The sequence below is a fragment of the Rhinoraja longicauda genome, chromosome 8 (assembly GCF_053455715.1).
Source record: "Rhinoraja longicauda isolate Sanriku21f chromosome 8, sRhiLon1.1, whole genome shotgun sequence".
In the NCBI taxonomy this organism is placed as follows: Eukaryota; Metazoa; Chordata; class Chondrichthyes; order Rajiformes; family Arhynchobatidae; genus Rhinoraja; species Rhinoraja longicauda.
In genome coordinates this window covers 42,853,528-42,881,203 of record NC_135960.1, presented here as the reverse complement: position 1 = coordinate 42,881,203, position 27,676 = coordinate 42,853,528, and the positions used below count along the sequence as shown (strand labels likewise).

General features: G+C 49.3%; 1 protein-coding gene across 2 annotated transcripts in view; it reads right to left on the bottom strand.

The window, feature by feature from the left end:
• lss (lanosterol synthase (2,3-oxidosqualene-lanosterol cyclase)) overlaps positions 1 to 27,136 on the bottom strand; it is a 76,568-nt gene extending 49,432 nt beyond the window's left edge. For both annotated transcript variants that reach the window (XR_013547547.1, XM_078403758.1), the window contains exons 1-6: positions 27,048 to 27,136; positions 20,527 to 20,695; positions 18,285 to 18,423; positions 12,272 to 12,380; positions 7,005 to 7,126; positions 6,456 to 6,552 (exon numbers count right to left, since the gene is read on the bottom strand). Coding sequence is in view for 1 of the 2 variants with exons in the window: in XM_078403758.1 (XP_078259884.1) it covers positions 6,456 to 6,552; positions 7,005 to 7,126; positions 12,272 to 12,380; positions 18,285 to 18,423; positions 20,527 to 20,695; positions 27,048 to 27,067 (656 nt within the window). In the remaining variant the exon portion in view is untranslated. The remainder of the gene's footprint in view (positions 1 to 6,455; positions 6,553 to 7,004; positions 7,127 to 12,271; positions 12,381 to 18,284; positions 18,424 to 20,526; positions 20,696 to 27,047) is intronic.
• Positions 27,137 to 27,676: the final 540 nt, after the last annotated feature.

Sequence of the window (27,676 nt, the reverse complement as noted above, 5' to 3'; positions counted from 1 at the left end):
ATTTCATCTTCTCCCTCTCAAACTGCAGGTTGAATTTTATCCTTTTTACCCTTATAGTTTCTTAACTCTACCCACAAGGATTGTACATCTTATGATCCTATGTCATCCCTTACTATGGATTGAATTGCATTCCTTACCAGGAGAGCCACCCCACCCCCTCTGCCCACCTGCCTGTCGTTTTGATAGTATATGTAATCTTGGATATTCGGCTCCCAGCTCAGATTCTCTTTCAGCCACATCTCCGTGATGTCCATAATATCGTACCAACCATTGGTACTGTAAGCTCATCCCCTTTGTTCCATATACTGCGTGCTTTCAAATACATCACCTTTAGTTCAGTATTCATCAACTCTCTTCTCAAATTGATTCCCATTTTAACTGACTCTTTTCCTTTCTTAAACTTTCTGTCCTATTACTTCGGGATACTTCAGTAACCTCTCCTGCACTCTCCTTCCCTTTAACTTCATCCATACATTTCAAATCTTTTGACCCCCATCCCCCCACTATTTAATTTATAGCCCCATCTACTGTTATGCAGTAATGCAGTTTGCCAGGACTCTGGTCCCAACCGGGTTCAAGTGGAGTCTGTGGCATCGGAACAACTCCCTCCTTCCCCAATATTCATGCCACTGTCCCACAAATTCAAATCCACTTCTCCCACAACAATCTTTGAGCCGCATGTTCAACTCTTTAATCTTCTCGACCCTATGCCAATTTACTAGTGGCTCAGGTAGCAATCCGAAGATTACCACCTTTTTGGTTCTGCTTTTCAATTTAGTCCCTAGCAGCTCAAATTCCCTCGGCAGAACATCTTTCCTTGTTCTACCTATGTCATTGGTACCCACATGGAGCAAAACGACTGAATCTTTTCCCTCCCACTCCAAATTCCTCTGCAGGTCAGACAAGATGACTCGAACCTGGACATCGGATAGGCAACACAGCCTTCGGGACACTCGATCCTCATGACAGAGAACACATCTAGTACTGCACCCAATAACAACTTGCATCTACACATCATATTTAGTGTAGCAGAATATACCAAGATTGTTTATAGTGTGGCGGTACCCGGGGATTAGGCCACTCCCTGGATCATCCCCCTCGGCACGGGTTGGACAGGGCTGGGGAAGCGTCTAGTGCTACGGGGTTTGCCTGAAGGGGCTAGAGAGATAACTTGTGCTTGAGACTGAAGAGAGTGTGGATGTTCTGTTGCTGGATTAAATTACTGTTAATACTTACCTGGTGTCTTGCCTGATTCCTACCGCGTCCAGACCCACTACACTGGTGACCCTCGACATTTCCTCGCGAGTCGCGATGGACCCGAACGTTCCTCAACACGCACTACCCGGTCAACTGCCCCTGGAACCTGCTGGTCAACTACCCCTGGGCCCTGCCGGTCAGCCGCCTCTGGACCCTGCCAGACCACACCCCTTGGACCCTGCCGACCGTGCCGCTCTCCACGCTGTGGCGTTGAAGCTGCCTCCCCTTTGGACCGATGACCCTGATTTCTGGTTTGACCAGGCCGAGGCGCAGTTTGCACTGCAGGGAGTGACCGCCAATGCAACCAAATACCTTTACGTTATCGGCGCCCTCGACCAGGCCACTGCGCGACAGGTCAGACCTTTCCTCCGCGCCCCCCCGGCGGGTAATAAGTATGAGGGCCTCAAGGTCTTTCTCCTACGGAAGTTCAGCCTCAGCGGGGGCCGAGTGGGCGACCCACATCCTACAGATGACTGGCCTGGGTGACCGCCGCCTGTCAGTACTGCTGGGCGATATGCTGGCCCGGATGGGCGACCACGAGCCCTGCTTTTTATTTAAACACGCTTACCTGCAGCAGCTGCCAACGGATCTCCGCCAGCAGCTCACCAACGACCCGTTTACCGACATGCAGGCGGTGGGCGAGCAGGCCGATGAAGTCTGGATGGCCCGTCAGCTGGCCCTGGACGCCTTGCACATTCCTCCAATGTCCGACGACGATCAGCAGGTCGGTGCCTCGATCGACCGCACCTCCACCGCTCCTCGACTTCTTTCCCGCGCAGCCTGCCGTTCGTTCAGAGGTCGCTGGTGGTCGGATCAGCCCGCACAGCCACCCGTTTCCACAGACGCCAGCAGAGGGGGCTGGTGATACTTTCATCGCCGCTGGGGACCTTCAGCCCGTCAATGCCGGCAGCCCTGCTTGTTCCTGGGAAATGCAGGGGCCGGCCATCAGTGATTGCTTCGGCGGCCAGCCAGATTCATCGCGTTTTTGCGTGGGATCGCCGCACCGGGGCTCGTTTCCTTGTGGACACAGGGGCTGTGGTGAGCGTTCTTCGCACTTCAAATGATGACATCCGCTATGGTAAACGTGGACCCCTCCTCGCCGCGACAAACGGGACACCAAGCCACTCATACGGGGTGCGCACGCTCTCCCTCAACTTAAGCGATGGCCGCATCTCCTGGCCATTCGTCATTGCGGATGTGTCCCAGCCGTTGCTGGGCGTGGACTTTCTACGGGCAGATTCCCTGCTCGTGGACGTCAAGCGGCAGCGTTTGGTGTACTCCGTCACCTTGCAGCCTGTTTCCCTCTGCGTGGGTGACCCGGTCGTGCTGCCTGATGGGCCCCTGTCGTCCGTGAACGCTACGCATTCTGGCCGACTTCCCCGAAATCCTCGACCCCCAGTTCCGCTCCTCCGCCCCGAACCACGGGGTGGAGCATCACATTCCCACCACTAGCCTGCCCCTGCACGCCGCCTTCCACCGGACAAGCTCCGTCTCGCTCCGGAGGAGTTCCGCCTTAAGGAGTCACTGGGTATTGTGCGCCGCTCAGACAGCCCGTGGGCGTCCCCGCTCCATATGGTCCCCAAGGCAGATGGTGGCCGGCGCCCTAGCGGAGACTTCCGTCGGCTTAACAATGCCACCCTCGCTGACAGGTACCCCACATTCAGGACTTTAACACACACCTGGCTGGGGCCACAGTGTTTTCCAAGGTCGATCTGGAGCGTGGCTACAATCAAATTTCGTCCACCCAGACGACGTCCCCAAGACGGCCATCGTAACGCCATTTGGCCTTTTCGAATTCCTCCGCATGACGTTTGGACTTAAGAACGCAGCACATACCTTTCAGCGGCTTATGGACTGCGTGTGCCGTGACCTAGACTTTGTTTACGTTTACCTCAAAGACATTTTGGTGGTCAGCCGCTCGAGACAGGAGCCTGCTACCCATCTCCGCCAGCTATGCCAGCGCCTCAGAGATCATGGGCTGGCCATCAACATAGCCAAATGCCATTTCGGGGTGACGTCCATCAATTTCCTGGGCCACCACGTGACTCCGCACGGGGCACTGACACTCCCGGACAAGGTAGACGCGGTGCGCCAGTTTCCACGCCTGACCACCGTGAGGGGCCTCCAGGGGTTCGTTGGATCATGCGCCCGCTGTTCCACCGCATGGCGGGCAAGCGCAAGGAGGTCGAATGGACTGACGATTCGGTGGCGGCGTTCCAACACGCCAAGGAAGCCCTGGCTATGGCCACGATGCACCCAGGGGCGGATGCACCAACCAACCTGACGGTCGACGCTTTGGATGTTGCAGTTTAGGCGATGCTGGAACAGCGGATTGATGGGTGTTGGAAGCCTCTCGCTTTCTTCAGCAGGCACCTCAGCGGAGCACAGCGGCACTACAGTGCCTTCGATCGCGAGCTCCTCGCCCTTTACCTTGCAGTCCGCCGCTTCCGTTACTTCCTCGAGGGGCGGACCTTCACCACGTACACGGACCACAAGCCCCTCACCTTTGCGTTCGCCAAGGTGTCCGACCCGTGGTCAGCTCACCAGCAGCGGCAGTTGGCTTTCGTCTTGGAGTACACGACCTCCATCCGTTTCATCGGGGGCAAAGGTAACAGAGTGGCCGACGCCTTGTCTCGACCCACGGTCCACGCCGTCCTGCAAGTGGCCGATGGCATCGACTACTCAGCCCTGGCGGCGGCCCAGCTGACGGACATTGAGATGTCCGCCTATCGTAGCGCCGTTTCGGGTCTGCGGTTGGAGGACGTTCCCTGTGGCACAACGCTGCTGTGCGACAATTACACCGGGCAGCCGCGGCCCATCGTTCCCGTTGCCTCGTGGCGCAGAGTGTTCGAGGTGCTCCATGGGCTCGCCCACCCTTCCATTCGGGCGACGACGGTCCTTGTGGCTTCCCGTTTCGTGTGGCACGGGTTACGTAAACAGGTTGGGCATTGGGCGCGCACCTGCATCCCGTGCCAAACTGCCAAAGCACAGCGGCATGTGCGAGCGCCGCTCCAGGAGTTCATCGTCCCTCGCCAGCGGTTCGACCACATCCACGTGGACATTATGGGGCCGCTGCCGCCTTCACGGGGTTTCACCCACCTCCTGACTGTGGTTGACCGTTTCACGCGGTGGCCGGAAGCAGTTCCACTGGCAGACACATCTGCCGCTACTTGTGCCCGTGCCTTGGCAGCACACTGGATTGCCAGATTTGGAGTGCCACTCGACATCACGTCCGACCGGGGGTCGCATTTCACCTCCGAACTGTGGTCGGCCATGGCTCACCTACTTGGGGTAGACCTGCACCGCACCTCGGCGTACCATCCGCAGGTGAACACTACCTCCATCCGTTTCATCGGGGGCAAAGACAACAGAGTGGCCGACGCCTTGTCTCGACCCGCGGTCCACGCAGTTCTGCAAGTGGCCGATGGCATCGACTACTCAGCCCTGGTGGCGGCCCAGCTGACAGACAATGAGATGTCTGCCTATCTTACCGCCGTTTCGGGCCCTGCGGTTGGAGGACGTTCCCTGTGGCACTGGGGGCGCAATGCTGCTGTGCGACATATCCACCGGGCAGCTGCGGCCCATTGTTCCCGTTGCCTGGCGGCGCAGAGTGTTTGAGGTGCTCCACGGGCTGGCCCACCCTTCCATTTGGGCGACGCAACCCTCGTGGCTTCCCGTTTCGTGTGGCACGGGTTACGTAAACAGGTTGGGCATTGGGCGTGCACCTGCATCCCGTGCCAGGTGGAGCGCTTCCACCGCCAGCTCAAGGCTGCCCTGAAGGCTCGACTCGTTGACCTGGACTGAGTCGACGCGTTGCCTTGGGTTTTACTGGGCGTCCGCATTGCGCCCAGAGGACTTGGTCACCTCCTCAGCTGAATTGGTGTATCATGCCCCGCTGACAGTGCCCGGTGAGTTTATTCCATCAGCACAGGGTCAGGCGGAACAACCATCGGCCACCCTGCAACGCCTTCGGGAGACGGTGGGCAAGCTGGCACTGGTGCCGACGTCTCGACACGGTTCGGCCGCACGTCCCTTCCGCTCTGCAGGACTGTCCGTTTGTTTTCCTGCGCCGGGATGCACACCGGACGCCCCTTCAGCGTCCATATGAAGGACCATTCAGGGTGCTCGAGCGTGGTTCTGCCACTTTCGTTTTGGACATGGGGGATCGTCCTGAGACGGTCTCTAATGTGCGGCTGAATCCGGCGCACGTGGACATTAGCCAGCCGGTTCTACTGGCACGGCCTCACCCTCGGGGTCGTCCTGTGTCCCGGCCCTTACCCCCAGCGTCCCCACGGCCTTCTTTGCCTGGCAGTGTGGTTCCGGTTCCTGCAACCGCCGTGGTGCACACACGGGCTGGTCGTCTCATACGTCCCCCTGTCCGTATCGTGCCTCCGGTTCTTGGGGAGGGGTCCTGTGGCGGTACCCGGGGATTAGGCCACTCCCTGGATCATCCCCCTCGGCACGGGTTGGACAGGGCTGGGGAAGGGACTAGTGCTACGGGGTTTGCCTGAAGGGGCTAGAGAGATAACTTGTGCTTGAGACTGAAGAGAGTGTGGATGTTCTGTTGCTGGATTAAATTACTGTTAATACTTACCTGGCGTCTTGCCTGATTCCTACCGCGCCCAAACCCACTACAATAGGAACATTACTTAAGGACATGCAAGGGAAGGCCACCAAATGTTTGAGTTATGAGGCAGGCATTTAAGAAGACATAAGAGTGAGAGAAGCTGAAGTTTATCAAGAGGGAGAATCCTAAACGCCCCAGCTTTGGAGCTGAAGGCGCGGCTGTCAATAGTAAAGTGATCAAATCTTTCCAAAAAGGAGGCTAGAATTAGAAGTATGTAGATATCAGATGACTGTAGAGCTGAACGAGATTACAGGGAACAAAGACCATGAAAGTATTTGAAAATGTTACCCATTGTTTGAACTGCGTATTGCGAAAATAAATATAGGTTGCAACACATGTTGAGGTGCAAGTAGGACGATGCAAGTTCGGATGTGGGCAGAGTTTTAAAAGACGTCAACTGGAATGTCAGTAGAAGTGCAACATGCAGTCTAAATAATTCAGTGAAGTTACAATGAAATTTGTTCTTTACATAGCTTTTGTTACAAATCAAATTACCCTCTTTTTTGCATTTCATTGGAACTCAATGCCTCTAGGATCCAGAAACATTCAATGGCAGAGTTAAACGACTCACCACAACTCAGGAAACAGTGTGTTCATCCCCTCCCAGCTGTAGACATTAAGAATAGCCAACCAAAATTTGCCCCAAGATGGAATTCCAATTGCACCACCTGAAATCAGAGGAAGATCATTATAGAATTAGTTTAACATGGTGCACAAAAAACTCTCAATGACAGATGACAATTTAAAATTCTATTGAGAGGAACAAGCAGCATAACCTCACCCTGAAAACAATGATAGTAAATATGCTGAGACAGTAATGTAGCAGAAAAATGGAGATCAAGGGAATTATGCATGCCTAAACTTGAAATAGTGTAGGTCTGTAGTTTGTAATAAAGTATTATAATATTAATAACCTAATATAATAACATTTTAAAGACATTTAGACAGGTACACAAATTGAAACGTTTTAGAGTTTGGCAGATGAGATCAGTTTAACTTGGCTTCATGCTCGGCACAGATATTGTAGGCAGAAGGGTTTGTTCCTATGCTGTGCTATTCTATGTTAAAAAGGAGGTTCCTCGCAAAGTGCAGCTCATTACTTAAATACTTAAAATCTAACCTTTATTGTGAAGGTTATTTCTTGCTCGCACCAGGTCAGGGTCATCTGGACCAATTCCCAGGATTCGTAAGGCTGTGTAATTCAGTGCTGTTCCAAACACTGTTGACTTGTCCTCCACATGCCTAATGTACAAATCAGAACACAAGTTATATTTGCAGAAACAAGGAACTGCAGATGCTGCTTTACAAACCATATTTATATTACAGAGCCCTCCATAATGTTTGGGACAAAGCCCCATCATTTATTTATTTGCCTCTGTACTCCACAATTTGAGATTTGTAATAGAAAAAAAAATCACATGTAGTTAAAGTGCACATTGTCAGATTTTATTAAAGGCCATTTTTATACCTTTTGGTTTCACCATGTAGAAATTACAGCAGTGTTTATACATAGAAACATAGAAAATAGGTGCAGGAGTAGGCCATTCGGCCCTTCGAGCCTGCACCGCCATTCAATATGATCATGGCTGATCATCCAACTCAGTAGCCTGTACCTGCCTTCTCTCCATACCCCCTGATCCCTTTAGCAAAAAGGGCCACATCTAACTCCCTCTTAAATATAGCCAATGAACTGGTCTCAACTACCTTCTGTGGCAGAGAATTCCACAGACTCACCACTCTCTGTGTGAAGAAATGTTTTCTCATCTCGGTCCTAAAAGACTTCCCCCTTATCCTTAAGCTGTGACCGCTGGTTCTGGACTCCCCCAACATCGGGAACAATCTTCCCGCATCTAGCCTCTCCAACCCCTTAAGAATTTTATATGTTTCTATAAGATCCCCCCTCAGTCTTCTAAATTCCAGCGAGTACAAGCCCAATCTATCCAGTCTGATAATAATCATAATCCCCCCATTTCAGGGCATCATAATGTTTGGGACACATGGTTTAACAGGCGTTTGTAATTGCTCAGGTGTGTTTAATTGCCGCCTTAATACAGGTATAAGAGAGCTCTCAGCACCTAGTCTTTCCTCCAGTCCTTCCATCACCTTTGGAAACTTTTATTGCTGTTTATCAACTTGAGGACCAAAGTTGTGCCAATGAAAGTCAAAGAAGCCATTATGAGACTGCGAAATAAGAATAAAACTGTTAAGAGATATCAACCAAACCTTAGGCTTACCAAAATCAACTGTTTGGAACATCATTAAGAAGAAAGAGAGCACTGGTGAGCTTACTAATCGCAAAGGGACTAGCACGCCAAAGAGGACCTCCACCGCTAATGAGAGAATTCTCTCTATAATAAAGTAAAAGCCCCAAACACCTGTCCGACAGATCAGAAACACTCTTCAGGAGTCAGGTGTGGATTTGTCAATGACCACTGTCCGCAGAAGACTTCATGAACAGAAATACAGAGGCTCCACACTGCAAGATGCAAACCACTGGTTAGCTGCAAAAATAGGATGGCCAGGTTACAGTTTGCCAAGAAGTACTTAAAAGAGCAACAACAGTTCTGGAAAAAGGTCTTGTGGACAGATGAGATGAAGATTAACTTATATCAGAGTGATGGCAAGAGCAAAGTTTGGAGGAGAGAAGGAACTGCTCAAGATCCAAAGTATACCACCTCATCTGTGAAACACGGTGATAGGGGTGTTCTGGCCTGGGCATGTATAGCTGCTGAAGGTACTGGCTCACTTATCTTCATTGATGATCCAACTGCTGATGGTAGTAGCATAATGAATTCTGAAGTGTATAGACACATCCTATCTGCTCAAGTTCAAACAAATGCCTCAAAACTCATTGGCTGATGGTTCATTCTACAGCAAGACAATGATCCCAAACATACTGCTAAAGCAACAAAGGAGTTTTTCAAAGCTAAAAAATGGTCAATTCTTGAGTGGTCAAGTCAATCAACCGATCTAAACCCAATTGAGCATGGCTTTTATATACTGAAGAAAAAACTGAAGGGAACTAGCCCCCAAAACAAGCATAAGCTAGAGGTGGCTGCAATACCATCACCAGAGAAGACACCCAGCAACTGGCGATGCCCATGAACCACAGACTTCAAGCAGTCATTGCATGCAAAGGATATGCAACAAAATACTAAACATGACTACTTTCATTTACATGACATTGCTGTGTCCCAAACATTATGGTACCCTGAAAGGGAGGGGACTATATACAAAACACTGCTGTAATTTCTACATGGTGAAACCAAAAGTATAAAAATGGCTTTTATTAAAATCTGACAATGTGCACTTTAACCACATGTGACTTTTTCCATTACAAATCTCAAATTGTGTAGTACAGAGGCAAATAAATAAATGATGGGTCTTTGTCCCAAACATTATGGAGGGCACTGTATTGTTATATTTACATTTGGAGACAGCCAACACAAGATCCTTCTGGCGTCGTACAGAAATCATAAGTCAGTGGGGGAGCACTTTAGGATCAGTGACAAAAGTACTAAATTGATAGAAATTAATGGATTTCTTCATACAAGAAATAGGTGCAGCGGTAGTTACTGCCTTACAGCATCGGAGACCCGGGTTTGATCCCGACTATGGTTGCTGTCTGTGCGGAGTTTGTATGCTTTCCCTGTGACCGCATGGATTTTCTCCGAGATCGTCGGTTTCCTCCCACATTCCAAAGATGTACGGGTATATAGGTTAATTGGTTTGGTATTCGTGTAAATTGGCCCGAGTGTGTGTAGGACAGTATTAATGTGTGGGGATCGCTGGTTGGCACGGACTCGTGGTAGAAGGGCCTATTTCCACGCTGTATCTCTAAACTAAACTAAACTAAATGTGTTATCTAAGGAACCTTGGATGTCAAGAGAGGTTGTAAGTTTGGACAAAAAGAAAAATGGAAGCATGTGTAAGATTTTGGAAATGAAAGGAAATTAAAGGACTCAAGTTCTTTGAAGAATATGAAGAAAGCAGGAAAGAACTCAGCCAGGAAATAGGAGGGCCAGAGGGCCTTGAAATATCATTGGCAGGTCAGATTGAAGAGATTAAATCCTTCAGCGTTTTACACAAACACAACAAGAAGGATATGGAAGATAGTGAGATCAGTGTGGAGAATGATAATGCCTGGGCAATTTAAGATCAAGATGGTTTTGTGAGGCCTTTTGAAGAGTATTATGGTGTATAAGTCCCCAGGGCCAGATGGGATCTAGTCCAGGTTATTTAGAGAGGAAGGGAAGGATTGCTGGAGCTTTGACAAAGATCTTTGCATCCTCTCTAGTCACTGACAGTTCTGGAGAACTGGAGAATAGCCAAAGCTGTTTAAGAAGGGACACTGTTTGTTTATTTTTTCATTATTCCATTTCGGGACATATGACAATAAAACACTTGACTAGGGTTATGCCAGGGAATTATTAGCTGGAGAATCTCATGTCAGTGGTAGGAAAGGTATCGCACGGGATTCTTCGGGATAGAACTTACTCACATTTGGAAGAGAAAGAGATAATTAGCGACAGTCAGTATGACTTTATCTGCAGTAGGTTGTTTCTTACAAATTAGATTTTTTTGAGGTGATGAAAGTGATTGATGAGAGTACAGTAGTGGATGTTGTCTACATGAGTAAGGCATTTTACAATGTCCCTCGTGGTAAACTGATTCCGAACATTAAGATGTATGGGACCCACGGTGACTTGGTAGTTTGCATTCAGAACTGGTTTATTCATGGAAGACAGAGGGTGTGTTGGAAGGGTGTCCTTCTGGCTGGAGGTCTGTGACCAGCGGTGTTCTGTGGGGATCTGTGCTGGGACCTCTGTTCTTTCGAGATACACATGACTTGGATGAAAATATAGATGAATCGTGGTTATGGGCAGAGAAATGGCAGATGGTGTTTAATCCGAGCAAGTCAGAGATGTTGCACTTTTGGAGGCCAAATGCAAGGGGAAAGTATACAGTTAATGGCAAGACCCTCAACAGGATTGATATATAGAATCTTAAGGACCAAATCCATAGCTCATTGAAAGTAGCAACACAAGTAGATACAGTGGTAACAAAGACGTATGGCTTGCTTTCTTTCATCAGTCAAAACATTGAGTATAAGAATAAGTAGTGTAGGAAAATAATTGCAGATGCTGGTACAAATCGAAGGTATTTATTCACAAAATGCTGGAGTCACTCAGCAGGTCAGGCAGCATCTCAGGAGAGAAGGAATGGGTGACGTTTCGGGTCGAGACATCAGTCTAAAGAAGGGTCTCGACCCGAAACGTCACCCATTCCTTCTCTCCTGAGATTTTGCCTGACCTGCTGAGTTACTCCAGCATTTTGTGAGTATAAGAATAATGTTGCAGGTTTATGAAACTTGGGTTATGCTGCATTGAGAGTATTGTGTGCAGTTCTGGTCACCTCATTTCATGAGGAATGTCGAGGCTTTGGAGAGGGTGCATAAGGTTCACCAGGATACTTAATTAAAAGAATTTAAAGTCTTAATTAAAAGAATAATAACTAAAAGGAGAGTTGGACAAATTTGGATGGTTTTTCCTGGAGTGGTGGCTGAGGAGCGGTCAGACAGAAGTTTATAACATTATGAGAGGTATAGGTAGGGTAGACAGTCAGAACATGGGTGGAACAAGAGGGCAATATTTTAAGGTGAGAGGAAAAACAATTAAAGGAGCAAGGCAGGGTGTTTTAAAAAAAGTGGTGAGTGCCAGGAATGTGCTAACAACTACTCTAACTTACTATTTTTCCTATTAAAATAAATGACCTTACGTGTTTACCCCATTATATGCCATCTACAATGCCCTTACCCATACACTTCTCGTGTCAACATCCTCTGAAGCCTACCTCTATTCTCCTCCATTCACACTGGCCTCACTGCAGGATATTGGGATTTAAGAGTCTTTTAGAGAGGTATGTGAATATCTACAGAATGGATGGATATCGCTCACGTGCAGGCAGATGAGATTAGTTTAGCTTGGCATCATGTTTGCCACAGAAAATATGGACTAACAGACAGTTCCTATGCTATCGTATTCTATGTTGCAACAGGGAGGCAAAATGGGAAGAAGGATAAAGGAATAAGAAAAGAATAGTCACTGGAAATTCACCCCATCTATTGCCCTCATGATTTTATACACCTTTATAAGATCACCCCTCAGCCTCAAGCAGTAATTTAAATCCAGGTTATTCTGCAGGTTTGGCACACTCTTTCCTGTTGGAGCATTAAAAAATCATATCATTTGTAAATGATCACTACCTTCCTTTATCCAGAAATGTAACTGGAGATACTTTAGACAAAAGGATGTTTAAAAGTGACATAGAACAAACTTAGTCTTTCTAAACAATTAGTCGGTTCGCCAACAACTTATTGGTACTTACAATCCCCAGCCTCCATCCGGGAGCTGCACAGAGCGCAGATATCGGATCATTTCCTTTCTCTGGAAGTCTGACAGTGGTATCTTTGCTGCATGACATGTAATAAGGAGACCTAAAAGATGAAAGGAAAATCAATTTTTAAAAAAGGTGGCTCACAACATTATATTTCAATAGATAAACAAGGAACTGCAGATGCCTTTTTTCAAAAAAATACAAAGTACTGGTGTAACTCAGCAGGTGAGGCAGCATCACTGAAGGACATGGATAGGTATCTTTTGGGTTAGAACCCCTCTTCGTACTGATTGTAGTAAGGGGGGAGAGCTGGAAAAGAGATGAGGGTGTGGCAAAGCCTGTCAAGTTACAGGTGAATACAGTTGAGGGGTTTGACTGGCAGATGGGAGGACAAAGGGGTGCAAGATAAGGACAGAAGATCCAATGTTCATTCTGTTAAAATGTAAGCTACCCAAAATGAGATGTTGTTCTTCCAGTTTGTATGTGGCCTCATTCTGGTAGTGGAGGGGACCCAGGACAGAAAGATCAGTATAGGAATGGGAAGATGAGTTAGATCCGGCAGGCCGGGTTTTTGTGCATTTTGCTGCATCTGTGACTGAAGTTAAGTGCATCCTTCTGATATTGACAAGGGGTAATCCTGAAGCATTTGAACTGTCTGACTGAGCATCTGCAGTTATATGTCATTTCCAATGTCCTTATTTTCCCTGGACAGGATATGTTAAATGATGCAAGACACATAGAACTAATAGTATAAAACTCAAGCCCTAACATTTATACTCCTCTTCTCATACCATCCTTGATATTTTGCACTGAAGGAAGCACTCCATCCAAGTAGATCACTCCCGGGTACGGCTGGGAGGCAGCACTAAGCTAGGCTGTCTGACTCAGGTTCGATCCTGACTACGGGTGCTGCACTGTAAGGAGTTTGTACGTTCTCCCCGTGACCTGCGTGGGTTTTCTCCGAGATCTTCGGTTTCCTCCCACACTCCAAAGATGTACAGGTATGTAGGTTAATTGGCTGGGTACATGTAAAAATTGTCCCTAGTGGGTGTAGGATAGTGTTAATGTACGGGGATCGTTGGGCGGCACGGACTTGGTGGGCCGAAAAGGCCTGTTTCCGGCTGTATATATATGATATGATATGATAAGTCAGAGCATTAACATAGGCTGCAGGACCAGAGATTGCACAAGAACCAGCCTGGTCCAAAGTAACCCACATGGCAACCAAAGAGGGCCGCGGGCCCGAGCTTTAAAATATGAAGCACAGACCAGCAGTAAGGGATCAGACTGCACCAGCTTTAGAGTGAGCAAACTGTTGCTGCTTCACCCTGGGAGACAGCATGTAGCCGATAGCTGGAGGCGAGGGTAGTAGGCAGGTGGTAAGGTGCAAAGGGAATAGGATGTCTGAGGAGAGATAGTGTGAGCAAGTTTGTATTTCCATTGATGTGCACACTAAAATGTGGCTGAGCCTAGTCTCCAGTTGCTTTAGATTGCTGAGAAGAGGAATCAGAGCTGCCAAGGAAAGGTACTCTGAGAAGCAGAGGAGCACGTTCTCAGCTAATGACTCTTCTTCAGTTTGGAAGGGCTTGCAAGAAATCACCAGCTACAAGAGGAAAACTCCTTGGACAATCGTCAGCTGACCAACGACCTGAACGGATTTTACAGCAGGTTCGAGAAACAGAAACATAATCCTGGGATCCCCCCCCATCATCACTTCACACGTACTCACAGACTGACTCCAGTTCAGTTTGCAAAGACTGGACCCTTCCCCACCCACTCCTCCCCAAGCAGCAATTCACAACTACTCACAGACTGACTCCAGTTTGCAAAGACTGGCCCCTTCCCCCCCCCCCCCCCCCCCCACCCCTCTGCAATCACCAATTTGCACATGCTCACAGCCTGACTCCAGACTGGGCCCTCGTCCACTGCACAACATCAGTCTGGCCACTTCCCCATCTCCAACAATAGAAATTGCGGAGGTGGAGAGGCTATTCAGGAAACAGAAAAGCCGGAAATCTCCAGGACCGGACAATGTTTCCCCCTCTACCCTCAACCTCTGTGCCGAACAACTGGCACCGATCTACACAGACATTTTCAACCAGTCCCTGCAAACCTGCACTGTCCCTTCCTGCTTCAAGGTCTCCACTATTGTCCCTGTACCCAAAAAGACAAGGATCACTGGTCTTAATGACTACAGGCCTGTCGCACTGACCTCTGTAGTCATGAAGACCTTTGAAAGACGTGCTGGCCCAGCTGAAAAACATCACAAACCCCTTGCTGGACCCTCTGCAGTTTGCATACAGGGCTAATAGATAGTGGATGATGCAGTCAACCTAGGCCTGCAGTTCATCCTCCAGCACCTAGACCGCAAGGGGACCTATGCCAGGATTCTGTTTGTGGACTTTAGCTCTGCATTTAACACCATTGTGCCAGAGCTACTACACTCCAATCTCTCCCAGTTGACTGTGCCTAAACCCCTCTGTCAGTGGATCATCAACTTCCTGACAGGAAGCAGCATGTGAGGCTGTGAAAGCACATCTCAGACCCACAGACCCTCAGCAAGGTTGCGTACTCTCCCCTCTCCTTTACTCTCTCTACACCAGACATGTCCAAAGTCCGGCCCGGGGGCCAATCGCGGCCCGAGGTCAGATTTTATACGGCCCGCAGCTTCCATCTTAAAATTTATTATTTATGGCCCGCCGGCACTGTCTAACAGAATGAAGGTAGGGGGAGAGGGGAGGGGAGAGGGCGACTACACCTCCCGGCAGACAGCGCTGCCCGACCTACACCCCTCCCACCCCGTCCCGAGCGGGAGAGGCGACGGCGACTACACTTCCCGGAGGCGGGGTTGAGGGCGTGCGGGGGACGGGAGAGCAGCAGCTGAGCTCTCCTCACCCAGCACGCTCATTGGTAGGCACTCCCGTCAGTCGGGCGGGTGCCGCTCCCCCCCCCCCCCCCCCCCCAGCGGGAGAGGTGACGGCGACTACATCTCCCGGCGGTCAGCGCTGCCCGATCTGCGGATTGTCAGACGCGAGGTCCGGGGGGGGGCGCATTAGTTAAAGGTCTGGTGGGGGGGGAGAGCGCATTAGTTAAAGGTCCGGGGGGGGAGAGCGCATTAGTTAAAGGTCCGGGGGGGGGGGGAGCGCATTAGTTAAAGGTCCGGGGGGGGGGGGGGAACGCATTAGTTAAAGGTCCGGGGGGGAGCACATTAGTTAAAGGTCCGGGGGGGGAGCACATTAGTTAAAGGTCCGGTGGGGGGAGAGCGCATTAATTAAAGGTCCGGGGGGGGGGGAGAGCGCATTAGTTAAAGGTCCGGGGCGGAGCACATTAGTTAAAGGTCCGGGGGGGGGGGGGGGGGAGCGCATCAGTTAAAGTTCCGGGGGGGGAGAGCACATTAAGTAAAGGTCCGGGGGGGGGAGAGCACATTAGTTAAAGGTCCGGGGGGGGGGGAGCACATTAGTTAAAGGTCCGGGGGGGGGAGAGCGCATTAGTTAAAGGTCCGGGGGGGGAGCGCATTCGTTAAAGGTCCGGGGGGGGAGAGCACATTAGTTAAAGGTCCGGGGGGGGGGGGGGGGGGGAGAGCGCATTAGTTAAAGGTCCGGGGGGGGGGAGCGCATTAGTTAAAGGTCCGGGGGGAGAGGGGTGGCATTGGCCCGTGGGTATTTTCACATTATCAAATCTGGCCCTCTTTGAAAAAAGTTTGGACACCACTGCTCTACACCAACGACTGCACCTCCAGACTCCTCTGTCAAGCAACTCACGTTTGCGGATGTTACAACCCTGATTGGATTGGTCCAGGATGGGGTGGAGTCTGCCTACAGACGGGAAGTGACGGCCAGCTGGCGTCCTGGTGCCATCGCAACAACCTGAAGCGCAATGCTCTTAAGACAGTATAACTAATTGTAGACTTTCGAAGAGCTCCCGCTCCCCCTCCCCCCACTCACCATCAACAACACCACAGTCACATCTGTGGAGTCATTTAAGTTCCTTGGAACCATCATCTCCAGGGACCTTAAATGGGGGGCCACCATCGACTCCACAGTCAAAAAGGCCCAACTGAGGATGTACTTCCTGCGGCAACTGAGGAAACACAATCTGCCACAGGCAATGATGGTCCAATTCTATACTGCTATCATTGCGTCCGACCTTACCTTATCCATCATGGTCTGGTTTGGCTCAGCCACCAAGCACGACATCCGGAGGCTGCAACGGATCGTTCGATCAGCTGAGAAGGTTGTTGGCTGCAACCTGCCCCAATTGACGAACTGTACACTGCAAGGGCCAGGAAGCGAGCGGGCAAGATCATCTCTGACCCCTCTCACCCTGGCCACAAAATCTTTGAAGCACTTCCCTCTGGAAGGCGACTCCAGACTGTCAAAGCAGCCACAGCCAGACATAAAAACAGCTTTTTTCCACGAGTAGTAGTTCTAGTCAATAACCAAAGTCTATAGTCTCTTTTTTGCTCTGGTTTATTTTCACCCACGTGTTTAGACCGTAATGTTGTATCCTTATTGTTTTGATGTGGCTGTGCTTTATTCTTAATTATTAACTGTATGTTTGTGTTGTCATTTGTGAGCGGAGCTCCAAGGCATATTCCTTGTATATGCACATACTTGGCCATTAAACTTATTCATTCATCCATTGCTGCCATTGGACCAATCTATCAAATCTGTGATAACTGGTGATTGATAGGCAACAGGGATCAAATCAGATTTCACACCAGGGAAGCAAGTCAGCTCTTACGAATATCTATCTATCTATCTATTCTTATTATTATTATTATTCTTATTATTATATTACTAAAACTCTCTGTTTGTTTGTGTGCATATTAATATAGTTGTGCCTGGACACAGCCAAAACGGTACACGATAGCGTGACAATTTTAGGCCCACCTTACTCACCATTGTCCTGGGCTTGGAATAAATTTTATATTTTTAAAAATTCACTTTTAAATCTTTCAAAATCACTTTTAAAGAGGGTGCTGCACCAATGCAGGAGAGGTTTGGGCCCAACGGGTCCACTTGGTCGTATATATTACTAAAACTGGTTGTGTGTGTAGGTGTGTGCATGTATCTAAGATTTGGTGATTGAACTACAGCCAAAACAGCACCATCTAAATTACCATTGTCCTGGGGACCCTTTGAAACAAGTTTCATTCAAAATGGTCTTATATTTTTAAAGTTAGAGACATTTTAGACTTCCGGTTTAAAAATTACCTTTCATACCAATTTCCTATCTTCAGCGTGTGACGTCACACTGGGACCCGCACGAGTGCCGGCCAATGAGGGAGGGGGTAGGGATGCCGGCCATTGAGGGGTGGACTGACTTTAACAAATGTGCTCTCCCCCCCCCACCCATGAGGAGCAGCGGGAGGACCGCCGCCTGTCCCGGCATGCCTCGCACCTGACCTTCCTCCCGTGGTGCAGCACGGTGACAGACAGTCTAACAAGATGGCCGTCTCTGCCGTTCCCCGCAGCCGTTCAGCGCTGCATGCACAGGACACAGGTAATTGGGGGATGGGAGGGTGGAAATGGGGGGGAGTAGGGGAGGGGGTGGAGGAGAGGGGGGAGGGGAGAGTGCTACACCGATGCTGGAGTGGCTTTGGGTCCACAGCTCGCTCTGACTGCGGCGCTGGCCGCGGTGAGTGGCACCCTCTCCCCTTCTCTGTTCGCCCTCGCCTGCCTACAGCCCCTGGAGACACTCCCCGCCCGGCAATGGGCTTCGTCAGTTGGAGAGGGTTGCCGAGCCCGCAGGATCGTCAGTTGGGGAAGGTTGCCGCAGGAGAGTCCACAGGAGAGATTTGCACCCACTTGGTCTAGTCAACACTAAACCCTGCACCTGATACTTCCTTTCCCTAGTCTCTTGTAAGATCTCTTCATTATAAATATTCTTTTTGAGACAAACTTATTCTTCCCACTCTTTTCCCTAGTCTCGTTGGGATCAGAATCCAAGTGGCCAGAAAGGAAGTGTACCTCCAGTCCATTTCCAGAGTCCCATGACTAACCTGGTAGAAGGAATAGAGGTCCACCATAGTCTCCAGCCCAATGTCCATCCTCAGCCTGTAGTTGTGCATAAAATGTCATTCCATGGTGAGCTGCCTGATGCGGAGAACCAGCAACTCCCAAATCTTTGGCAAATTTACTCTGAAATATTAATGGAACTCGTATTAACTTATTTCAGAATTGTTTTGCAGTTCCACACCAGAAACTGTGTTAGCCAAGTTCAAATTGTGAGATTAAATATACAATTTTGATTTATAACATTTGAAAAACAGGTTTATGAACTATGTGGAGAGAATGGAAAAACCTGGTTTGTGACTTAGATTTTGATAAGGAATATTTCTTATGTAGATACAAAATGTTGGAGTAACTCAGTGAGTCAGGCAGCATCTCTTCTTCACACCAACATCACCCATTCCTTCTCTCTAGAGATGCTGCCTGACCCGCTGAGTTACTCCAGCATTTTGTATCTACCATCAATTTTAACCAGCATCTGCAGATTTTTTCCTACACAGGAATATTTCTTACTCTTGAGAGCCTGGAGTTAGCAATTAACTGTCTATATAAATGTGGGCATGTAAGTAACCCACTTTGTGAAGATCATTCCTATCCACATAAGTTGTAAATGACAGAGCTGAAATCCGTACCTCATATTCTGCTTGGGCAGCTTAAAACCCAATTGGTATGAACATCACTTCTCCAATATCAAGTAATACCCTCAGCCCCCACCCCCACCACTCTACCCCCCGGGTGAGCACCCATTTATCCTTGTTCCACTCCCACCTTCTATTCTTCTCCCACCCCTACCATCTCTTGGTCCCCCATTTCCCTTTTATCCCCCTCTTACCCCTGCTCTCCCTGTCCCTTTCTACCAACACCTCTCCCTCTGGCATAACATTTCACTACTCTTCTTTCCTTATCTGACACTCTTTTGTCTCCTTTTCACCTCTAGCCTTTGTCACTTTCTTCTTCCATTTATCAATCATCCACCTCACCAATATCCACCCATCACTTGACAGATTGTGCCACAACCCCACCTCTCTTTTCCAGCTCTCCCCCCCCCCCCCCCCCCCCCTCCCCCCCACCACTCCATTAGACTGAAAGATCCTGGCGCAAAACAGTGTCTGTCTATTCCTTGTACAGGTACTACCTGACCCGGGCAAGTTCACCTCCCGAGCCGTGGCTGTGTCCCAACCGCAGGCACGGCTCGCTCGGAGAGGGAAGGCCGCAGAGTCCGTCCCCTGCTTGCCCCGTGGATCGGAGAGGGAGTGGAAGGAAACAATGACGGCGGCGGACGCTGGAAAAAGGGCCTGGTGAAAGGAACTGGAGGTGGCGGGGCCTGACCTTCTACATCCTCGGTCAGCTGTGGGAGGCCCCTCCCCCAGAGGAACGAGGGCTGAAGAGTACCAGACGTGGAGAGGAACGATTGTACTGAGACTTATATGTGGAGACTTGTACTGAGACTTATATGTGGAGCTCAGAGTAAGGATGGTTGTAAGCTATAGGCAGGCAGACTAAGTAGCCAGAAGGAATAGTGATGAGGAACAACTCTGCACACAAACTGCAAAAAGATTTAAGGACTGGAAAGCAGGAATAAATATCAGAGGAGAGATAGTGGGGTGCAACTTGTCTATTATGAACTGGACAACAATAACATTGAAATAAACAGGGGACTAAATCCAGGGAGGAATTTGGATTTAGTCCTACAAAATTAAATGGGGTAACAAGCATGTTTTTGCAGGGCAACATTTGGGGAACAGTGTTCATAATGTAGAAGTTACCAAAAAATACTTGGTAAAATCATGCTTCCAATTTATTGGTTCTGGACTTTTCTCACCTCCAGTTCTTGACCCCCACCCCAACCCCTACTTTCAGTCTGAAGAAGGGTTCTGACTGAAAACGTCACTCATCCTTTTTCTCCAGAGATGCTGCCTGACTCGCTGAGTTACTCCAGTACTTAGTGTCTCGAGTTGGTATAAACCAGCATTTGCAGTTCCTCGTTTCTACTGAAAATTGGATAAGTTGGAAGTTAGCATGTATCAAAAAGAGGCGCAAATGGGATTAACTGAACTGTTCCTTCATATAACTGACTCTGGCAAGATGGGCCAAATTGTCCTTCCTAAGCAATATCATTCTGCTATTCCCCAAGTCAGAGCAAATGGCAATCACCAAACAATGCTTTCATATCCTTAAATATTAATAAAACTATCTGCACATACTTGCAAAATGAACAGAACATGTACATACGGTATCAAGTCCCAATGAGTGCAGCTCCAGCATTGTTTGTGATCTGCTTTCCACTTCTCTATAGTCAATGTAACTCCACGTCTGCCTGCCCTCGACATTAGCCAGTCGCCACTGTGTCAGGTCTGTAGCTGGCTCAGTTTTATACGGACCGCCTCTTCGGCGCAAACACCTATTGCAGGGTAAAAAAAAATCAAACAAAGCTGACAATGTATAAAAAGAAACAGCAGATTCTAGAAACGCTCAGTCTCACATCCGTGGGAAGAGAAACGGAGCTAATGTTTCAGGTAACAGCGGATGAAGAGTCTCTGATATGAAAACTTGATTCTGTTTTTCTTCCCACAGATGCACCCTGACCTGTTGAGTACGAGTCTGCTGCGGCCCTGTGTCTCCCGAATGCGGAGGGTGGTCAGTCACTGGTGTACAGTCGCACCCAGGTGGCGGCTCTCCACCTCAAGACCCTGCAGAGATACCTGTACTCTGAGAGTCCTCTGCGTTGGCATGCTCTGACGAAGTACCTTCTTCACCAGTGCTATTGCCTTCAGGGGGCACACAACTCCCAGCAGCGGGCACCAACCGTGCTGTGAGTGAGAGTTGCCTGGATATTACCGGGATCTACTGAGAATCCGGAATTTAGTCACCTTTAGCCAGCAAGTTGCTCCTCAGGGGGATGGGGGTTTTGTGGTTATGGGGTGCAACCGGTCCCAACGCAGACACAGTAGGTGTCCAGGGGCCTCGTGAGAGTGGAGGTGGTTCCTCACGCATCAGCCATCACTCGTCAGTATCCTTTGTGACACTGGGAATTTTTTTTTGTAAGGCCTGCTCTTGCACACTCCACTTCCAGCCCCTCTTTTGCGCTTACGTTCCTGCCGGGTGTCCCTGGAGAGGGAGCATGTGGTTTCGATGAACGCCTTAGCCGTATTCTGGGACCACTGGGCACCACAGGGGTTAGAGTGCTTCTGAGATGAAAATAACAGATATCTCCTCAGTGTTTTCACTGTAATTTTGTACTTGGAAATAAACTTATTCTTGTAAAAAGTGCAACCTCAGCAACACCCTGTAAACCTGCAACATGACGCCCCAACTCCTGCACTCAGTATCTGACTAGACACTGAGTGTGCCAATGACCTTCTTCATTATTTTGTCTACATATGGCGCCACCTACAGGGAACTTTATAATAAGCGATTTATTCATAAAATGCTGGAGTAACTCAGCAGGTCAGGCAGCATCTCAGGAGAGAAGGAATGGGTGATGTTTCGGGTCGAGACCCTTCTTCAGACTGATGTCAAGGGGGCGGGACAAAGGAAGGATATAGGTGGAGACAGAAAGATAGAGGGATAACTGGGAAGGGGGAGGGGAAGAGAGGGACAGAGGAACTATCTAAAGTTGGAGAAGTCGATGTTCATACCACTGGGCTGCAGGCTGCCCAAGCGAAATATGAGGTGCTGTTCCTCCAATTTCCGGTGGGTCTCACTATGGCACTGGGAGGCCCATGACAGAAAGGTCAGATTGGGAGTGGGAGTGGGAGATGAAGTGCTCAGCCATCGGGAAATCAGGTTGGTTAAGGCAGACTGAGCGAAGGTGTTGAGCGAAACCATCGCCGAGCCTGCGTTTGGTTTCGCCGATGTAAAGAAGTTGACATCTAGAGCAGCGGATGCAATAGATGAGGTTGGAGGAGGTGCAGGTGAACCTCTGTCTCACCTGGAAAGACTGTTTGGGTCCTAGGATGGAGTTGAGGGGGGAGGTAAAGGGACAGGTGTTGCATCTCGTGCGGTTGCAGGGGAAAGTGCCCGGGGATGGGGTGGTTTGGGTAGGAAGGGACGAGTGGACCAGGGAGTTACGGAGGGAGCGGTCTCTGCGGAACGCAGAAAGGGGAGGGGATGGGAAGATGTGGCCAGTGGTGGGGTCCCGCTGTAGGTGACGGAAATGTTGGCGAATGATTTGTTGGATACGCTGGCTGGTGGGGGTGGAAGGTGAGAACGAGGGGGATTCTATCCTTGTTACGAGTGGGGGGAGAGGGAGCAAGAGCGGAGCTGCGGGGTGTGGAAGAGACCCTAGTGAGAGCCTCATCTATAATGGAAGAGGGGAAGACCCGTTTCCTGAAGAATGAGGACATCTCTGATGCCCTAGTGTGAAACACCTCATCCCGGGCGCAGATGCGGCGTAGACAGAGGAATTGGGAGTAGGGGATAGACTTTTTGCAGGAGACAGGGTGAGAAGAAATGTAGTCCAGATAGCTGTGCGAGTCAGTGGGTTTATAGTAGATGTCAGTCACTAGTTTGTCTCCTGTGATGGAGCTGGTAAGGTCCAGAAATGGGAGGGAGATGTCGGAGATAGTCCAAGTATATTTAAGTACAGGATGGAAATTGGAAGTGAAGTGCCCCCTCGCAAACAACAAACTCAAGGAAACCTCCCTCCTCGTCACCGCTGCTCACCCCGGGGATGCGGGGCTTCTGAACAACAACTACAACACTTGTGTTTCTTCCTATTTCGCTGCGTTAGAGGGAGACGGGGCCGGGTAAGAGAGTGGAGGAGTGGCGCAGATCTCGCTGGAGCTGGGGGAGTGAGAGAGGGAGGGAGCAGCCCCCGCAAGTGAAGGCGCTCCTTCACCGGACCCTCTGACACCCTTCCCTTCCCCGCGCTCCCAGTCTCACCCGCTGCTCCCTCTATCCAGACTCGCTCCCACCTCCCCCCTCTCTCTCTCTCTCCCCTCTCTCTCCAGCGCCAGCGACATCTGCACCGCTCCTCCAATCTCTTCCCGGGCCCCGTCTCCCTCTAATGCAGCGAAATAAGAACAAACACAAATGTTGTAGTTGTTGTACAAAAGCCCCGCATCCCTGGGGTGAGCGGTGGCGGCGAGGAGGGAAGTTTCCTTGACTTTGTTGTTTGAGAGAGGGTTCTGCGATCTCTCGCCTTGTACCGGCTCTGGGTCGGTGGCAATCCGCTCTCCGGTGAACCTTCGCTGGCAGCTTCTGCCTCCAGTCCCCGCAGCCGCCACCGCCGTTCCACGGCTCCGGGACAAGTTAGAGTCGGGGAGAGTTGAGGGGAACTCGCCACATAAAACAAAAAAACCTACAAAATCATCATAGTGTTTACTAATTAACCATATATACACCAAATCAATAGTTTTGAAAACAGTATTTTCTTACCTATAATCGAGAAAAACTGGAAAAAACAGATGAAATGAAGGTTTGTTTACACGTAGTAGATCAGCTGGCGACAATGCTATGCCCCGCGACCTATGACCTGCGCATGCTCGGTCAGAATACCGAACTCGCTTATTGTACTCATAGGTCACTGTAATATAACACTCTTAGAGGCCTACCATTCATTGTGAAAGTCCGATCCTTGAATGACTTCCCAAAACACAACCGAAACCAATCTTCCATTCTTCAGCCCTCTTACCGAGCTATCAAAAACTTGCTATAATTTTTGAGCCTTCTTCACGATCTATGATACCTCCTAGAACATCTGATATATAACACAGGAACAGGCCCTTTGGCCCACAATGTATGTACCGAAAATGATTTCAAGACCAACTCTTATTTGCCTGCACATATTCCATATACCTCCACTCCCTGCATATACATGTGTCTATTAAATGCCACTATCGTTTCTGCCTTCACCACCATCCCCGGCAGCTTGTTCCAGGCACTTACTACTATCTATGTAAATAAACTTGCCCCCCCATCTCCTTTAAACTTTTTCCCCTTAAAGCTATGTCCTTGAGTATTTGATATTTCCATCCTGGGGAAAACATTTAGTGTCACCTGCAACCTTACTTAGCATGCTCATCCAAATCATTTACATAATGACAAATAAGAATGGACCCAACACCGACCCCTGAGACACACCATTAGTCACAGGCCTTACACATTACCATCCTGAGGATAAAAGTTTCCGACTGTCAACCCTACTAATGCTTCAAAAAATGCTATACGCTTCTATCAGGTCTTCCCTCAACCTCTGATGCTCCAGAGGAAACAATCCAAGTTTGTCAATTTTTCTTACAGAGATCTATAAAATTATAAGGGGCATGGATAGGATAGACAGTTAAAGTCTTTTTCCCAAGTCAAGGGAGTTCAGAACTAGGGTTATGGGGAGAAGGCAGGAGAATGAGGTTAGGAGGGAGAGATAGATCAGCCATGATTGAATGGCAGAGTAAACTTGATGGGCCGAATTACTCATTCTGTTCCATTACTTATGATGACCTTAGAGGGGACAGATTTTACGTGAGAGGAGAGAAATTTAGAGGAGATCTGAGGGGTAAATATTTTCCACGCAGAGGGTGTTGTTTATCTGGAATGAGCTACCAGAGGTGGTGTGAATCAAGGACCAGAGAACTTAGGTTTAAAGTGAAGGGGAAAAAAGTTATTAGGAATCTGAGGGGTAACATTTGCACACAAAGGGTGGTGGGTGTATGGAACAAGCTGCCAGAGGAGGTAGTTGAGGCTGGGACTATCCCAACATTTAAGAAACTAGTTAGACAGATACATGGAGAGGATAGGTTTGTGGGATATGGACCAAACGCAGGCAGGTGGGACTATTGTCGCTGGGATATGTTGGCCGGTGGGCAAGTTTGTGCCGAAGGGCCGGTTTCCATGCTGTATCACTCTATGGCACATAGAAATATAGAAAATAGATGCAGGAGTAGGCCATTCGGCCCTTCGAGCCAGCACCGCCATTCAATATGATCATGACTGATCATCCAAAATCAGTACCCCATTCCTGCTTTTTCCCCATATCCCTTGATTCCGTTAGTCCTAAGAGCTAAATCTAACTCTCGCTTGAAAACATCCAGTGAATTGGCCTTCTGTGGCAGAGAATTACACCCTCATCCTCATCTTTTATGTGCCCTTTCCAACTTGACAGCATCTTTCCTATAACATGGTGTCCAAAACTGAATACAATACTCTAAATGCGACATACTAACATCCTATACAACTGCAACACTGCGTCCCAACTTCTACACTCAATGCTCTGACTGATGAAGGCCAATGCACTGAAAGCCTTTTTGACCACCCTATCTACCTGTGATGTCACTTTCAATTAACTGTGTACCTGTACTCCGAGATTTCTCTGCACTACAACACTCCCCAGAGACATACTGTTTATTTGCCACCCTCCAGTCTTCTGGCACCTCATCTGTATTTAATGAATCTCAGCAAAGATTTCCTCTCTAGCTTCCCATAGTATCCTCAGATATATCTGATACAGCCCAAGAGGTTTGTCTATCTTCATGTGTTACGTAACTAATGTTACAATTGCACAAAAGCCTTAACCAGAGGGAATTGGACTGCTCCCGACACCTTACGATGGACACAAACGTAACTAGCTGACAGGGTGAATAGGAACTATTTCTGCAGTTCAGGGTTCAGGTATATTTTCTCATATCTTATTATAAGATATTTGGCTTGCTGAAACTATGCAGGCACTTGGGAAAATCTCATCCCAATCGCACTAATTTCCCTGCAACCTATCCTCTATTAGATCAGAACCAGTCAATTTTTAACTATTAAGAAGACAATGTATAATTGTACGGTAGCGCAGCGGTAGAGTTGCTGCTTTACAGCGAATGCAGCGCCGGAGACTCAGGTTCGATCCTGACTACGGGTGCTGCACTGTAAGGAGTTTGTACGTTCTCCCCGTGACCTGCGTGGGTTTTCTCCGAGATCTTCGGTTTCCTCCCACACGCCAAAGACGTACAGGTATGTAGGTTAATTGGCTGGGTAAAATGTTTTTAAAAATTGTCCCTAGTGGGAGTAGGATAGTGTTAATGTGCGGGGATCACTGGGCGGCACGGACTTGGAGGGCCGAAAAGGCCTGTTTCCGGCTGTATATATATGATATGATGATATGATAATTGCACTCAGGTTGTGCAGAACTTTCAAAATGTAATACGTCTCCTAATCATTTCTCCAGCTAGTGTACAAGACTCCCAAGACAATTAAATCTGGATCAATAAAAAATCTGGAACAGTAGAGCGTAACACTGGAGAAACTCAAAGGGTCGGACAATATTTGTGAAGGGAATGGACAGACGATGTTTAGGGTCGGGAGCTTTCTTCAGCCTGAAATAGACCAAATATGTACGTTGGATTCAAGGCACGCCATCAGAGCCTTTTCTATTTCATATCAAGGACAACATTCAGTCTGCCTCCCTTTCTGCTGCATGCACTGAGATACCCAGACCCCTTTTGTAAAGCTGCATCATCCACGTATCCATTGCATGAAGACTTCCCTCCCGTTGCCAAGCACCTGAGTGCCGTGCCCACCGTCGTTGTCAGGACATTGGGGAGAGGTGGGCTCCAAGGAGCGAGGGTATCCGTGAAAGGCAAGAGCGGTCAAAGGGGGGCGGGGGGGAGGCGGAACAGGGCAAGGGACGGAGAGCGCGCGGAGCCGATCGTCAACTGTCAGGGCAGCGCGCGGAGCGGATGGCCAACGGTCGGGCAGCGCGCGGATGGCCAACGGTCGGGCAGCGCGCGGAACGGATGGCCAACGGTCAGGGCAGCGGAACAACTCACCCCCGCTCGGCAGACGCCATCGCCGCGCGTCCTCAACTGATGGAGCGGCCGCGCGCAGACCAGCTGACCGTGATCCGAGGAGCCGGGGCCAATCTGACAGCGAGCCTGTCGGGCCTCAACCAATCGGCGCGGAGAGAGGAGGCGGCGCGACTGACGGGCGACCAATCATAGAGGGAATAGACCGATGAGCCGGTTACCATCCGATCATCGGTGTTGCCGGGCCGGGATGGAGCCGTTTAGCATCAGCTGCCGGCGGCTCAGGGCTGGGAGTTGCCCCTGGCAGGAAGCAGTGGCTAAGGGCTGGGAGCCGCCCCTAGCGGCTCACGTTGTGTGCACCCCATTTGCGCAGGCTGCTGGAGACCCAGCATGGCCGCTGTTCCTCACCACAATGCACAGCGAGCACGAAAGGGCTCCGTGCAAACTGCAAGTGCTCGGCCCTGAAAGGATTGGTTAAAGTAATCCAGAAATTGGTTAAAGTAATGCCCTGGAACTACCATGCCCAGCCATTCTTTGACGACTGAATGAAGTAGACAATTAAACACTCAGGGTCACACCTGTGGACCAAATGCAAGTGTTCTGCAAAGCAATCATCCAATCTGCATTTGCTTTTTCCCCACATTAGAGGGAAG